Source organism: Ctenocephalides felis, unplaced genomic scaffold (assembly GCF_003426905.1).
Source record: "Ctenocephalides felis isolate EL2017-DRISC unplaced genomic scaffold, ASM342690v1 CF-g0.4_SCAFFOLD_03572, whole genome shotgun sequence".
In the NCBI taxonomy this organism is placed as follows: Eukaryota; Metazoa; Arthropoda; class Insecta; order Siphonaptera; family Pulicidae; genus Ctenocephalides; species Ctenocephalides felis.
Window position 1 is genome coordinate 29,375,049 of NW_020539726.1, and position 16,156 is coordinate 29,391,204.

The window sequence follows — 16,156 nt, forward strand, 5'->3', positions numbered from 1 at the left end:
TTGACCCAAAAATAAGGGTCAAATTTTGACAAATGTCTCAGGGGGGTTTCAGGGGTTGAACCAGGGGCATAGGTAAATCAGCTTTCCAAGGGATCGATCTTACATTTGAAAGCAATTAGGGCACTCTAAATGGATCAAAAGGGAATCTTTCAAATTACAACCCTTATTTTGCGATCAATCCACGGGATATCAGAATTCTTTTTAGAGGTGTGATTTCTTCAGAAAAGTTTCATATTCGGATCTCTAGTATCCGAAAATTATATGTGCCTAAGCAACTATTTTTGACTCATACAAATCGACCCGCTCTAATATATATCTAATACTTATATTGATATTTTGCCTAAAAAATGAGTCTCACTAGAAGCGCAATTTTAGTTACTGCGACTATTAAAGTTATCAGCAACTTCAGTTATGTGCAAATATAACATTTTGTTTCAGTTATCAGCTTATATTATTAAAAACTCATACATGTGATATTTAATTCATTACATACTTTTCAAGTTAGTTCTTAGACCTTTTGTCGATTAAATGGCAATGATTTTAATTTCAGTTTATCATATTATTAAAAACTCATACATATGATATGTTATTCATACACATACTTTTCTAGTTAGTTCTTCGACCTTTTGTCGATCAAATGGCAATGATTTTAATTTCTTTATGGACGTGTTAATACCGTTATAATAATTGCTTATATGAATATTGTAATATAACTGACTCGCCCGGCTACTGGAAAATATGCTATGACATTGACCATTTCATATCGAACCAGTTATACATGCTTTGTCACAGTTTTTTTAATTATAATATTGGGTTTTTTATAAAAAATATAGGATAAAATTAAACTGTATAATGGCAAATATATATTTTGTGCAAAATTGCTAATATAAGAAAACAGTATATAGTTTATTCTTTTTTATGGTAAAAGGAGAGTCAAGTCAATACAAGGATTCAAAATTGATCTCGTTTGGTTTTGTTTAAGTCATGCTTTATTATATTGACTAGATGTAAATAATTTGGTAAATGAGTCTTCACTTGCTTCCAAAAACTTTTTAAATAAGAATTTCAAACACAAACAAATCTGACCTCTCATGTTCTTCTACTTTTCTAATTTATAATTCATAAATTTATTAAGACATTTTGAATAGATAATTTGCATTAATAAATCATGAGCTTTATTTCTTTATTTATGTATTCACTTCCCATTTCAACCAATAAAAAGCAGATTTTTTCATAATCAAAAATTAAATCACTTTTGGATTCTTAAAATTTTTTACGGATATTTTATTTTAATCATTGACGTAAATTAAATTTTAATCGTTACCTTAATATATATTAGCCGTTTCATTCGCCGTACTTAATTAACTAATCAACATTATTTGGAGAAAAAAAATATGTGTCCAATTGAAAATAAACCAATCTGTGAAATGGCAACGGAAAATCTCTCACACTATTCTTCTCTAAATCGAACTTAACTTAACTTATAGACCTGCCTTAGGTCAATTCTACCCATTATTTCATTCATTTTATATGAAGAACAAAAATCAAAAACATGATGCACAAATTTCTGAAGATAAAAAGTATTGTTTTTAGACATAATCTATTAAGATTAATTTGCTTGCTTCTAATAAAAAACATTGTATAATAAATGAGTGCAACTAATCTAATAAAATTTGCGCCAAAATTTGCATCAAAATTTTCTATTCTTTTGATCTTTTAATATAATATTTTATGTGAACCACTGCTCCCAAATAAATAATTTTTAATTTAATTTGCATAGTATTATGATTTATTTAACGTAAATTTTCTGACGATAAATGAGGGATTCCCCTCATTGTGATCTTTAATTAAGCGAAAAAAATATTTTTTTTGTAAATTCTAGAATTTTTGAAGATTTGCGCGTCTTAATAATATTAGGTTGTCAAATATCTCCCTTCCGCTTTTTTGCTCTTGGTTTATAATACAAAAAGGCGGAAGGGAGATATTTGATAACCTAATATATAAAATATATCTATATATATAGTTATTTATTAATTTATTATCATCATTAGTATGTAGATAAACAATTCAAGCCGTGAAAGTGACAATAAAATAGTTTATCTAGTCAAAGATCTATTGTCATCGCCTGGTACGTGCGTTAGGTGAAAGTAATAGAAATGCCATTCTAACAAAAAATATATATATATATATATATATATATATATACTAGCTGACCCGGCAAACAAAGTTTTGCCTTAAATAATATTTATAGTGTAATGGTTTCAATTGTGGTGCATAAGTGCAAGGAGCAACTTACAAATAATAAATGAATAGGTTACCCACTGCAAAGCATGCGACATATGAATATTCTTTTATAGTCTTTGCAAGTGCCAACCTGATATGAAACTCATTATATTTAAATTGAATTGGCACATTTAAAGATTCAAGATTTTGATATATTATTACCACACATTTCATTAGTTCTAGAATTTTTGAATTGCAAAGCAAAGTATAATATTAATAAAGTTGTTTTGTGGTATGCCCAGCGAATTGACTCGGATGTAATAGTTGATTTTTGTGTCCTAAAGGATCAATATAAATTTAACTTACCTCCATCTATTTTTAAATTTTAAATTTCCATTGACTGTATCGATTTCTATGAATCAGATGCACCACGCCTAGAATATTATTTTAAGTTCATCTTAACGTTCTCATTTGCGTCATGAATGTGATGAAATTATTTACATATCTATTACAATATATTGCAAACATTCGGATTTATGCTAATGCATTGCTCATCCGACGTTCTTGCCATAAATGTCTCTTCAATAGACGCCAACTATTAAATTTGAAAATCAATTAGTATTGTTTGTTTTGTGCACAACCATTTTGCAATATGACGACAATCTGTGACAAACCCATTCGAATTTAATAGTTGCAGAACTAGTCGTAATATAAATCATAAAGAAATAAATTTTACAAGTCGATTCCTATTGAGAGGAAGTGCTGATTAGTTTTTGGCAAAAGCAGGTCCAGCCTTTACGGAGATACGGAGCAAAGTGTGCAGAAGTTAGAAATCTAGTTAATTTATTTGGATGAACACATTATGTAGATTTTTGCTCGAAAGGGCAACCCAGAAGTCAACTTTTCTTAATTATAGACAATGTGTATTAGAAATGTATATCAGATAGTGTTTCAGTAATGCCTACGAAAAACAATTTTCACTTTAGAAAATTTGATATCATATTGCTTGTTATCGAGCTGACGGAGGTTGGGATCGATACCGGGGCTAGTTTGTACTAGTACTGATACCACATTATTAACTTTTTACTTCAAAATTCGTTATTTATTTATTGTTGATTCCGATAGTCTACCAAAAAGTTCTCAATCTACATCAATTTTTACGATGTGAAATAAACTCTCATATCACATCTGGTGTTATGGACACAAAACAAACCTACTTCAATTAACATTATCAGATAATATATAATATATAATATCAATATCAATATGTCATTTTATAGACTAATTACATCCAAAAAAGGCGCTGTTACATCAAAAGAATTACATGGGAACCAAGATTAACCATACATTAATTTCAACATGTTACATAAGAGTCATTTGGAAATTAGAGTTCATACTGACGACATAAAAATTAAAACACAAGAGTTTTTATGTAGATTTTTTAACTAAGATTGTTTATCATAATGAGAATTGGATGGTGTTCTGGTTGCTTTGCTTTGTTTAGTGAACTTAAGAGCTTTTTTCTAAGCTGCGCACATGATCCGAAGAAATTTATTAGATTTTTGGTCTTAATGGCTTGTACTATTGGTGTCATTGTTCAGGTAAAGGTTGAACAAATAATTTTAATTAATAAACATTTTTAATAGTTGTTAATAATTTTGCAAAAAGATTAGAATAAACATTTGTTTCATATTCGATTTTTTTTATAAAATGCTGCTTCAATTTTAGTCTCCATTCAGTATTTTTTTTGCAATTTGAGGTCTTTATTATTATAATCGTTGTTAGTAAATAGTAATTATATAAAATGTTATTGTAAGTGCTAAGAAATATAAAAACGTAATTTTTCATCATATTGGTATCCAAGAATTAAGTAAAACAGCATAATACGTAATTTATTATTGAGCTATGAAATATAAAAGTTCCTTATGAGCTAAGAAATATAAAAGCTCAATTTTTTCATTTTCTTGATACCATAAAACGTGAGCGAAACAAAATAGTGTATATATTTTTTTAAATTTTCGAAAATTGTAAATCTATTGTGATATATAACATTTATAATAATCTATAAATATTTCTATGAGTTATTCAAATTTATTCAAATTATCAAAAGTAACCTATATAAAGTAGACACTCCAGTGGGTAATTAGTATTTAATAAAAATGGTATGATTTTTAATAAGGAAGTAATATTAAAGCTCAATTTTTCATTCTTTTCATACCATAAAAAGTGAGCAAAACAAAATAGTGTATATATTTTTTTAATTTTTCGAAAGTTTTAAATCTATTATAATATATAACATTTATAACAATCTATAAGTATTTCTATGAGTTATACAAATATTTTCAAATTATCGAAAGTAACATATATAAAATAGACACTCCAGTGGGTAATTAGTATTTTATAAAATGGTTTGGTTTTTAATATCAAAATTCTTTATTTTGTTATTTAATATTATTTTTAACATAGTTAGTAGCGTTCTTAACATATGATTTAGCAGTCATTGACCATCAAAATTATTGTAAAATATTTTTTATCCTATGGAATAGAATAATACCTATGTGATAATTTGCAATGTAGGAGATCTCAAATATTTATCTTGAACATCATAAGTAAGGTGTGCTGTATTTTGTCAATAAATTTGTAAGATTTCTCTAAATAAATAAAATACGAATTGAATTGTAACAGTCAGATTTTTGAACACTTTATTTTGTAAAACAGAGACCTAACTGTAATTCTAATATGCTGAACATTTATAGCATTAATCTTGAAAAAAAATGTTTTTCAAAATTTGTATTAAATTATCCTTGTTAACTTCATCATTAGCAAATGACAGTAATTTTTCATTAGAAAATTCATTAATAAAAAAATTAAAATTGAAAAAATAATAAATTTTTTATTCCAAACTAACGCAACTTTGAAATTAAAACAACGTACAGTAATTTTGCAAAAAAACGCAAAATGGAATTCCATATATATGGTTGAGGAGGGCAAAATGGTCTAATAGCACATTTCACTTAACTAACAACTATCGAAATATTTTTAGAAAAAATCCAGTTATTTAATCTCTTTTAAATATGATTTTTTTCACTATTTTGTGAACATTTGTTTTCTTTATACTCTATAAACAGGGTAAAACTGTACAGCCAGGAGGAAAAAAGATCCTCTGTCTAATTTTTAATTTAAAAAAAGTTTAATGAAATAATAGATACACTATTTGATCAATGTAATGCAGTTTATTGCAGTTAAAAAACAAAATTGAGAATTTTAATCTAAATATCATTAGAAAATATTTACCAGCTTCTTCTACTATCATAAATCTGACTTTTGTTTAATTTTTCATAATCAGACTTATCGTCGTTGAAATACAATTATTTGAAATAAGTTAGATGCATCTTCTTCATAAGTCATGAGCACATTTTTTACAAAAATCACTCCGTACAACTTTCATATAAAACTTTGTTATGGGAGTTGGAATAACTCTTAATTTAATACATTTCTTGTTAAATTTCTTTGGTACCTTATTTTAGTTTTCTATTAATTATTTTCTTATTGATTACATTACATGCCAGAATAATGGTTCAGGTGGTTCTTTTTACCTCAACTATTCTAGAGTTTATATAAAAAACTGTTTGAAATTACTTAAATATAGCATACATTTAAAACGATTAAATAACATTTAAAATTATGTTCAGGCATCGAAAACTAAAGAACAGTACTCAAAACCAATAAAACAAATATTGAAATAAATAATAAATACTTTCATTAATTGACAATGTGGCCGTTTATCTTGTGATGTCGTTTAATTTCAGGGAATGACTGCTTATAAATCTGTTGCACTCTGCTTTAGAATAGCATCATTATAAAATACCCTGTGTTTGAGATAATCAAGGTGGACCATTTTACCTGCGGATTTTGATTATAAATAATATTAATATTAATAAAACTTTTACCATTCCAGATATCGAAATGCATAACGAAGCTGATTCGGCCACCAATAGTCAGTCACAGTTACTTCGATCGTAACGATAGTCTCTACTATCCGGCTGTCACTTTATGTCGGGATCCTCCATACAAAATGGATGTGATGGAGGTAATAAATGCACAATATTATGTTATATGGACATCGATAATCTATAGTCGATAGTGAGATAGACAGTGTCTATAAATAATCTATTTATTGATCGACCACTAGTGGTCTCTAAATGTTCGCCAAAGAGTTGATCACCAATTTGCCATCTAATGTTTCATATGAAACATAATCAACTAATGTAAGAGAATAGCTAATATATTTAACTTACCGTAGGGTAAGTTATTGTAATCGTCCAAAAATCGAAAATGAAAGTTTATGCATATCTTCAAATTTTGAAGGTTTTTTGAACATTTGGCATATCTCAGAAAAAATAGGTGTACGTGTGTATGTGTGTATGTTTCAGTATTTTTGTCTGGATACAATTTTTCGTCGACGTTTTGCGCGAGTACCGCTCAACTGATTTGAATGATTCAAAAAACAATCGATTCTTATTGATAGGGATTTTTTTTTTGAGTTAAGAAAATTATATTCGTTATATTTCTTCTAAGTTTGGAAGCCGTTGGTTCGGCTTGGAATTCATCAGTCCGCGAGTCAACTTGTTTAATATTTTAGCATTGGCAATTACTGTTGTCAATCTTATAGAATTACTCTGAATAGCTTTTGACCTTTTGTCTAAAAATCAGTAAATTATACCGTGTTCGCAACAGCTGATGTCACGAATTATTAATGAGAGCAGAAATTCAGGGTAAATGATTAGTGGGTAGATCAATAAATAGAGGGCAAAAGGATAAAATGCACCTGAGCATTTGGCATTAAGCTTTAAAACTAGTGGTGCATGGCATCGTGCCTTAAGGCAAATAGCTGAAACTTAAAAAAAATTAATTTTTTTTTTTGATAATTCTGAAACTATTTGAGAATTTTTAAATTTTTTGAGAATTTAGAATTTTTTTGAGAATTTTAATTGGTTGATTGTTTGGTTCTAAATCGATTAATCCATCGTCTTAAATTCGTGGACGAAAAATTGTACCCGCACATACACACACACCCCTACAACCATCCATTTTTTCTCAGCTATGCCAAAATGTTTAGAAACTTTGGAAACATAAAATTATACAAAAAAAATCATTTTGGTTAATTTTTTGAATATTGTGACCTACCTTGAAGGAAGTTAGTAAATGTAGGTCTGGAAAATAGATAAATTGAATTTTTTTTCTTAAATCTATTTATGGTTGATGGTTGATCTACAGTTATAATACTAAATATTCTGATAATTGCCCTAAAAGTAAAATTTCAATGACGATAGTAAACTAAAAAATGACATAGTTATTATCATCATTGTAAATGAGAACAACACCTAAAAATGTTGAAAAAAATATTTAAATAAAAAAGTGTTTTTTTCATAATTCAAAATTTAAAATTTGAATATTACATAAGGCGCAGTAATTCTTTGATAACGCATTTTTAACGAATAGTATTTATAAACTTATTTTAATATTATCAATGAGAAATAATATTTTAATATATAGGAGTAATTGAATTTATAAAGAGCAAGAAATTTAAAAATGATCATTAGTATCCTTAAAAATTACAGAGAACAATATATTATCTTTTTATGAATTAACAATTTATAATATCTACATAATTATAAACAATTTTTGTCAAGAAAATGAAACAATATTTATTATTATTGACTATATTTTACTTACGAGTAAAATTAATAAACTTACTGCTTTTATTTTTTTCTGTACGTTTTTTTATCAACAAAATGAATGTATATTTCAAAATTAGAATAACATAATTATTTAAGTTGAATTTTCGGTGGATCAATCACTTTTTTAAATGTGATGGGTGTAAGTGAGATTTAACCTTAGGGCAAGTTGCAAAAACTTCTCTTTATATAAATAAACGATATGTAATTTGCTAAAGTAATTTAGCAACCGTTCAAATTGTCACGATATGATAATAAATTATAGGAACCATTGTACTATGTTGTGATTAATTTTGTTTATTAAACCACTTTTCGGGGGCCTATAATTTTATATATTGCTCTTTTAATAGATCATTATGAACAAAGTTTCATCAAAATCTTCAAAAAAAAATTGTATATATTTGATATGTTGGCCCTATTCTGAAATGCAAATTTCACATGACGAACAATGTTAATTCATCAAGATTTTTCTAGATTAATTAGTGAGGCTTGCCGATAATATATATATATATATATATATATATATATATATATATATATATATATATATATATAACGTGGTTTGAGATGTTTATTTTATTCTATTTTCAAATATAAAGTATTATTTATTACCATTATACCACGTGCCTCTTTGTGTTGTAAATATTTTTCTATTTTATTCCAAGTGATCAGAATGTCTCTCGTCTTCACATTAAAGTCTTTTTACTCAGATATCGCAATCAACAATATATATTTATTGCACGATGCAAATTTGCGAAATACGCACAGAATCAACCAAACACACAGCTTGATTTTAATTCAATCATTTAAATTCAATATCCACTTTATAACAACGCTTGTGATGTGTTTATTACATTGCAATAGCATTTAATGATGTGAATACCAACACGGTGATATAAATATTAATTAAAAATTTGATTAATAAAAATTAAATTATTATCCTTAATTCAAGCAAATTTATTACAAATGCGCAATTTCTGGTAATTACCAGATTCAAATTATGCAACTCATATCGTATGTTTATATTTTAAAGTCTAACTGATCGGCCTGGTTATTGATTTATCTCCAGTTTATATTTTTATTATTAATAACTATATGAACTCGAATCCAGATAATAACTCGATACATTTCCATTGTTTATATATAGAAATTGTTAACGAATAACAAGCGTGCGTTAAATAAAATATTGTTATTATTAGCATACCATCAGATAATAAATTGATATACATATTTATCCTAAAAATTGACATATGAGTATATTTATTTTTATGAATATAATTCAGAGGATATTTTGAGGGAAAAAATTTACTGTATGTTTAAAATTTATTTAATTTCGGATTTGTTGTTACGCTATAAGAATAAGTCCAAAAATCAAGGAGAATTTTAAGGATACAAATATATTTTATATTTGGTTTTCATAGTCGATTAATGTAATTAACATCCATTTAATGTTTGTTGGAATTAAATTGAAATCTTTTTTAGGTTTTTCTAATATTTCAAACTGGACAATTTTATTTTCAACAGGTTTGCACAATTTTCATTCGGTGACCAACATACTTTTTTACTCTAAAATATTTTAACCTTTTGCACTCCAGGATTCCAAAATTTTCATAGTGAAGTAGCGTCAATAAGACAGCAATAGAGTGCAAAGAAAAAATGTCTAAAACGATAATTATATATTTTTCTCTCTATCAGAAATATGGATTGGGACCTACGGCAACCATGACATCAGAATGGAAAAACTTTCCATTCGATTCTGCAAATTTGAGTACATTTTGGACGGAAGCTACATATGATGTTTCTGATTATTTTACTCCTACAATTGGTGGATTTAATGGTTCTGTTGATAGTAAGTATGATCTCATGTTTGTAGTAATTCCACACTAGAAAGAATTACCATTGGGCAATCTTTCTAAATAAACTATATATTATAACATACTAATTACTAAATGTCTTTACTAAGACAGATTGTATTTGAATGGTAAATAAAAAAAATGTTTGTAGTAATCAACATTTTAGATGACTATGGTAATCTTCCTATATACAATTCTGGATATACGGTTTTCTGGTCTTTACCTTCATCTGGTTTTTTACCCTTACTTTTACCTAGTTTTTTTATCTTTATCTGGTCCATTACCTTTTCCTGGATCTTTACTTGTTCGTTTCCCTTATCCAGGTCCTTTACCTTTACCTGGTCCTTTACCTTTACCTGGTCTTTTACCTTTTTCTGGTTCTTTACCTGGTCCTTCATCTATACCAGTTCGTCCACCTGGTACTTTACCTTTACCTGGACTTCTATCTTTAAATGGTTAAATCGGGCATCATTTTTGTCAGTACCCCCCGGCGCCAAAATTCTATATCCGAACTTATTTATAAATTTTTTATCATTTTATTTCCAGATATGGAATTCAAATCAGGTATGTTTCTCCAGAACGGCCAATGTCATACAATTATTCCCAAGATGCCAGTTCTAGAAACTGGTCGTTTCTCAGGATACTCGTTTATTTTAAAACATGATATGAGACATCTGTCAGAAACTCCAAGCAGATTGCCACCAGGTTGGCATGTTCATATACATGAACCGAGTGATCCATTTTCAGGCAAGTTAATAAAAAAATTATATTTAGGATCCAATTTGAGCAACTATGTATATTGTGAAAATCGAACTATCACAAAAAATACCATATATCAAACAAAGACTATCTGACTATGTTCAGTAAAATTCCCAGCTAATCATCGTAGAAATATGTTTTTTCCCCTATTTTTCGAAAATTTGCCACCTGATCCATTTCAACCCATAGGCGGATAAAATAGGACAGACAGGTGGCAAAATAAGCAAAATTTCACGAAATAATAGATAAAATAATCAATAGAAAAAATGTGTTTTATTATTATTTTTTTAAATTATAACGACCAAATCTCATTTTCTGAATACCATGACGCCTAAGAATGTGGCAAAGACACAATCAGCTATGTAAACGCTCAACATTTATAATGGAATAAGTTCTTTGCATATTTTATTAGATTTTGCTATTATTAGAATTATGATCTATTTATAATTGAGCAATCAATATTGCATGTAGAATTCACGCCTGTCTGAACAAAGTCCTAATAATTAGAACAAAAATTATTGCAATTTTTGCAATACCTATTATCATCTGAATAATTGTAATATATTTATAAAAATATCTATAATAATGGAAAAAATATAATTACATATAGGAAAAATTGCTATATTTATTTTTAGAATTATGACTTATCAATGTACAACAAATTCGAAAACAAAGTTCTAATAATTAGAACAAAAATTAATGCATTCTCTCTGCAATGCCAGTTATGATCTGAATAATAATATAATATAAATTAAAAAATCTATAACTAAATGGAAAAAATATAATTGCATATAGGTATAATTGCTATATTTAATTTTAGAATCATGACTTATCAATGTACTCTAAATTTGGAAACAAATTGAATTTTTAGTGAATCTAGAATGTTGAGATGTATAAACGACAGTTTGCTCTTCCATAATACATTTAAATTTTATGAATGTTTAGTATATATAATAATATGAATTAATAGTAAGATCAAAAATAAAAAATAATTTATAGGTATGCTTTTGTATAAATTTTATTCTATTATTAATAATCCAGCCAGCCATACTATCATATTTACCCAACATCTCTCAAATGTTTTTTATACATTTAACTCCCACAATCAGTTTTAAGTTGAAAATTCAATTTATGTTATATAAGTATCATAATCACAATTGTGATTCAAATACAGCTTTTTAAAATAATTTTTTCACTATTTTTTTTTTGCAGAAAACCTATTTCTAACATGCGGCCGAATTGAAAACTTGTATGTAGAGTCTATGGAAAATATTCAAGTCAAAATCACAGCCCGAGAGTTCAAAAGAATTTCTTCTGACAAACACAAATGCATTAGTGACCCCAAATACAGCTCCATAGAGGTACTTTTAGAAATAAAATTTTATTAAAACCATATGTTTCACATTCTATGCTGGATTAAGATCATTGCTTAAAAAATATTCATAGGTTTTTATACGTAGATATTTTTTGTTTAATGTACATCAAAGTATCTATTAAATTTTTTTATTTTTCTGAAGTATTTCAACATTTTTACTCGGTTTTGGGGGGTTTCATCAGGCGTTAATAAAACATAAAATTATTATCATTCAATTATTTACACATAAAATGTAACTTTACTCGTATGTTATTATACCACATCACCAAGATGCACTTATGATAACAGTTTTTTATGCGTTTCTTATGTTAGGTTTACTATCTAAAACGCCTGACTGCACAGCAACCACATAGAATTTTGACAGTTTTTAGTACCACTTTATATGAAAAATGCTACTTAACATAGTCTTACCATAATATTGATATATTTTACAGAAGAATCGGCCCACAAAAAACATTTATTTATCATTATTAACTAGACATAATTATGATTAGTTCATAACTATCTGTCAATTTTCTCAAAAAAATTACAAACAATTAAGATTAAGTATAAACCCTCTTTTTGTCTAATTTTTTCAAATAATTTTTCTTGATAATGATGATCTTTAGATTAGCTTAAAGTACTTGCTTTGTGGAAAATTTGACAAAATTTTCATTAATTGTTTAATTTTTGTAAACGCAGGTTAGGGGCCCAAATTTTTCGGGCGCCCCGTATATTTCATACGTCAGACACGGCGGTAAATTTAATTCATAATTAACTTTAGTAAGTCATTACTATTTTAGTGTGTGTAAATATTTTAAAAATAATTCTATTTAAAATAACTTTAAAAACGTTTGGACAATCCGCGACAAAATGCCTGAATCCGGGACAAATATTGTTCTAGAAAAATTCGTAAAGCGAGATGTAATTTGGAATTTTTATCTATAAAATAACATTTTTTTTAGTTCTGTACTATAGAAATAAATATTATTATTTTTTTAGTGTGCAGATAGATGCCGTAAGCAGGGCATCGCAAAACACACTCGATGCGAAGCGCCTTTTATGTCCGGAATGGGTTTGTACGAGTGCAATTCCTACGAAGAAATGAGAAGAATGATCGTTTTATATATTAAGTGAGTATTTTTAATAATCTAAAAAAATCTGTAAATAAACCAGCAAGTTTTAAATGATTCAAATTCATAAATCCATAATATTGGCGTATCAGCATAGCATAATTGGTGGCAGCGGTGGGATCGAATTTAAATATTGGATAAAGACTTTCGTTAATCAAAATTGAAACTAATCAAGTTTAACCACTGAAAAATCTCACTCCATATTAATTATTAGCAGTAGTTGGGAAGACATAGAGTTTTGCAATGGCTTCTAGTAGTAGTAAACCCAATGGTTTTGCTTTTCATTGTGTATTATATATATGCTGTTGTGGTATTCACCCTTTACAATAGTTATAAATAATATTGTAAATTGATGTAACAGTCAATATGAACGACGCAATTAGTATTGCTCATAGTTACATTGTAAGCTTGCAGTAACCTTGCAAGTGTTGATAAAATTCCTTTTGAAACCACAAACTGTGCGTTACGACCAAGTAAAGCGTAGTTTCTGACTCACATATATCGAACATTTTAGAAAAGGAATGCGTCATACCGATAAGGAGTATTTAAGGTTCTGGATGATGCAATAAACAGTCAGTTTGAGTCAGTATGAGTATGGGTCAAGATCAGTATGGGTTAAGATCAATACAGTTTAGTTGTAATCCAGTTATAATAAAATTCAGTCATTTTGAGTAATATAAAGTAATCAATGGAGTTATATTTAAGTTCAGTGTTCAAGTTATATGAAAAGTGTACAAGAATCATGAAATAAACGTCAACATCAAAAGTCTTCATCTGTTTTACTGATTCCATTTCACATTCTGGTACCAGCTTGATACTTAGCAGCAGGAAGAACCTACATTTTGTTGGCTCCGTCGCTGGATGAAGCACAACAATGCATTACGATATTATATAAGAAACAAGCAAATGTACAAAATACATATTTTATTTACATACTTATAATTCGAACACATGAATGAAATATATACGAATAATATGAAAAAAATATGTAATAATAATCATATCACACCTTTAATTAAAATCTTTAAATTTTCGACAACAATTTCAAATTTGTATTTATTGTTTCCATGAAGAAATATGTTCCAATGAATATAAAGTTTTCTGCATGATTGAAAATAGCGAATAAAAATATTTTTAGCATAATTTTCAAATTTATAGTTTATTTAGTTTTACTTTACTCTTGCTATAATAATTCAAATTTTAATATAAAATATATAAGTTATCCATCCAATTATTCATAAGAAAACGCCAAGTTAATTTTAAATAAAAATAATAACTCTTTTTACATTTTAAGCTTTAATTTGACCTTTCTTTAGCGTATAAATAAATATATATGTGTATATACAGGGTGTCTCAGAATTCAACGTCAAGCCGAAACGTGGTGTAATATTGATTGTAACTATCATACAAAAAACTAAAAAAAAAATCTTCTCATGTAATTTGAAATTATGAGTTAACCTGTGACCCAGAACTTTGGTGAAACTCTTACCATATTTTGGTTAATTTGATTGAATTTGATTATTTTTAGGAACAGTAATCGTAAATAACATTTCTAAGGCCACACTCAATTTTAATAACACAATTGCTTCAAATTTTCAAGAAATATGTACTAAATTATGAATTCAAAATTTTTCAAATTACCCACTGTGAAAACAATATCTATCAAAAGTTTGCAAATTTAATCAGAAATGTAAAATGGTAATATTCTTAATAATTTTATTATTGAAAAGAAAATCGAGTAGAAAATAAAAATCTACAATAAACATGAGTATGACGAACTTTTTTGGCCACATACAATTTGACCCACCCTAACGTATAGAATAGAATCATATATGATAGAATAACAAATACATTTTTGATCTAGACTTGTTCCAAAAAATGTTACTATTATAGAGGTATATATATATATATATATATATATATATATAATTTATTCATCATCATTTTTAATTAATTAAGAATGACTAAATCTATATTATCTTGGTAAATGTGTCAATTCAAAATGGTTCATACGCCAGAACTAAAACCCATTTATTGACATAGTTATAAAGTGTTGATTTATACTTACCAATAAATCTATTTCCAGCAACGCCAAAGACAACAGTTTTGTGACCTGCAAATGTGCAGAACCTTGCAAAGAGGTCATGTATGAAGCATCAATTGTAAGAAGAAAACAGTTGGACTACAGAGGAGTCATTTGGAGTCAAATGGATATTTTTTATTCGACAAAAGTAGTTGCCACCATCGAAGAGAAACCAGGGTATGATTTCAGTACCTTTATAGCTGATATGGGAGGATCTTTGGGTTTTCTTCTGGGACTATCGGTTTTGGGTTTCATCACTATTTTAGAAAGAATTTTTGTCCTTGCTACCAGAGAAAGGCAGTCGGGAAAGTTGAAGAATAAGTGTCAGAAGAATGTTGTTATAATGGAGGATAGTGTAATAAAATATTAAATTTTAGAATGTTTATCAGATTTCCAACAATTTGTTCATAATAATTTATAAGCTGCTTTTCTCTTTGTAAGGTTGAGTTCAGCATGTGCATGCATTCCTGTAGGATAGGATTAGTGTAGACTATATAATATATAAAATATGAAAAATGTGTTCAATAACTAATTACATATTTTTCTTTTGCTCTTTATTCATTATTACAATATTATTCTTAACTAAGTTATAATTATTCGAAACTAAGTTATAACAATACTTACCAGTGTTTTATAATATTATGATATTCTTGTCGCCATGAATCTGCATTTAAAATTGAAAATGGAACTTGTTTTCACATTTATTAAAGTGTTGGTGTGGATGGATATTCAAGATGCAAAAATTTTGATAGATTTTGTTTAGTATTAAAAATTATACTCCATCAAGCCAAGAGCTTTGTTCAATAGTAAGAAGTACAAGAGCAAATGCAACCAATTTTTTTTTTCCTAATCTCAACTCTGTGAAGTAAATATTCATGTTATATAGATAATATCTTTAATAGGTGACAATATATAACACCATATAATAATTAACGGAACTGTTATATTTTGATAATGAATACAGATTTGGCGAACGGATATTTATAATAAATGTTCAAAAGTGTCCTGATTAA

The 16,156-nt window shown here is 27.4% G+C and overlaps 2 protein-coding genes across 2 annotated transcripts; both read left to right on the forward strand.

Annotated features, from left to right (window-relative positions):
* The first annotated feature begins 3,794 nt into the window (after positions 1–3,794).
* On the forward strand, positions 3,795–11,401 carry LOC113388351. Its single transcript, XM_026625739.1, has 5 exons — positions 3,795–3,824; positions 6,182–6,313; positions 9,657–9,810; positions 10,361–10,561; positions 11,394–11,401. Exons 1-5 carry the CDS (start codon positions 3,795–3,797, stop codon positions 11,399–11,401), a joined length of 525 nt encoding a protein of 174 aa, XP_026481524.1.
* A 2,182-nt stretch (positions 11,402–13,583) lies between these two features.
* On the forward strand, positions 13,584–15,513 carry LOC113388352 (acid-sensing ion channel 4-B-like). Its single transcript, XM_026625740.1, has 2 exons — positions 13,584–13,968; positions 15,147–15,513. The coding sequence occupies exons 1-2, from the start codon at positions 13,922–13,924 to the stop codon at positions 15,511–15,513; spliced, it is 414 nt and encodes a 137-aa protein (XP_026481525.1). The 5' UTR covers positions 13,584–13,921.
* The last annotated feature ends 643 nt before the right edge of the window (positions 15,514–16,156 follow it).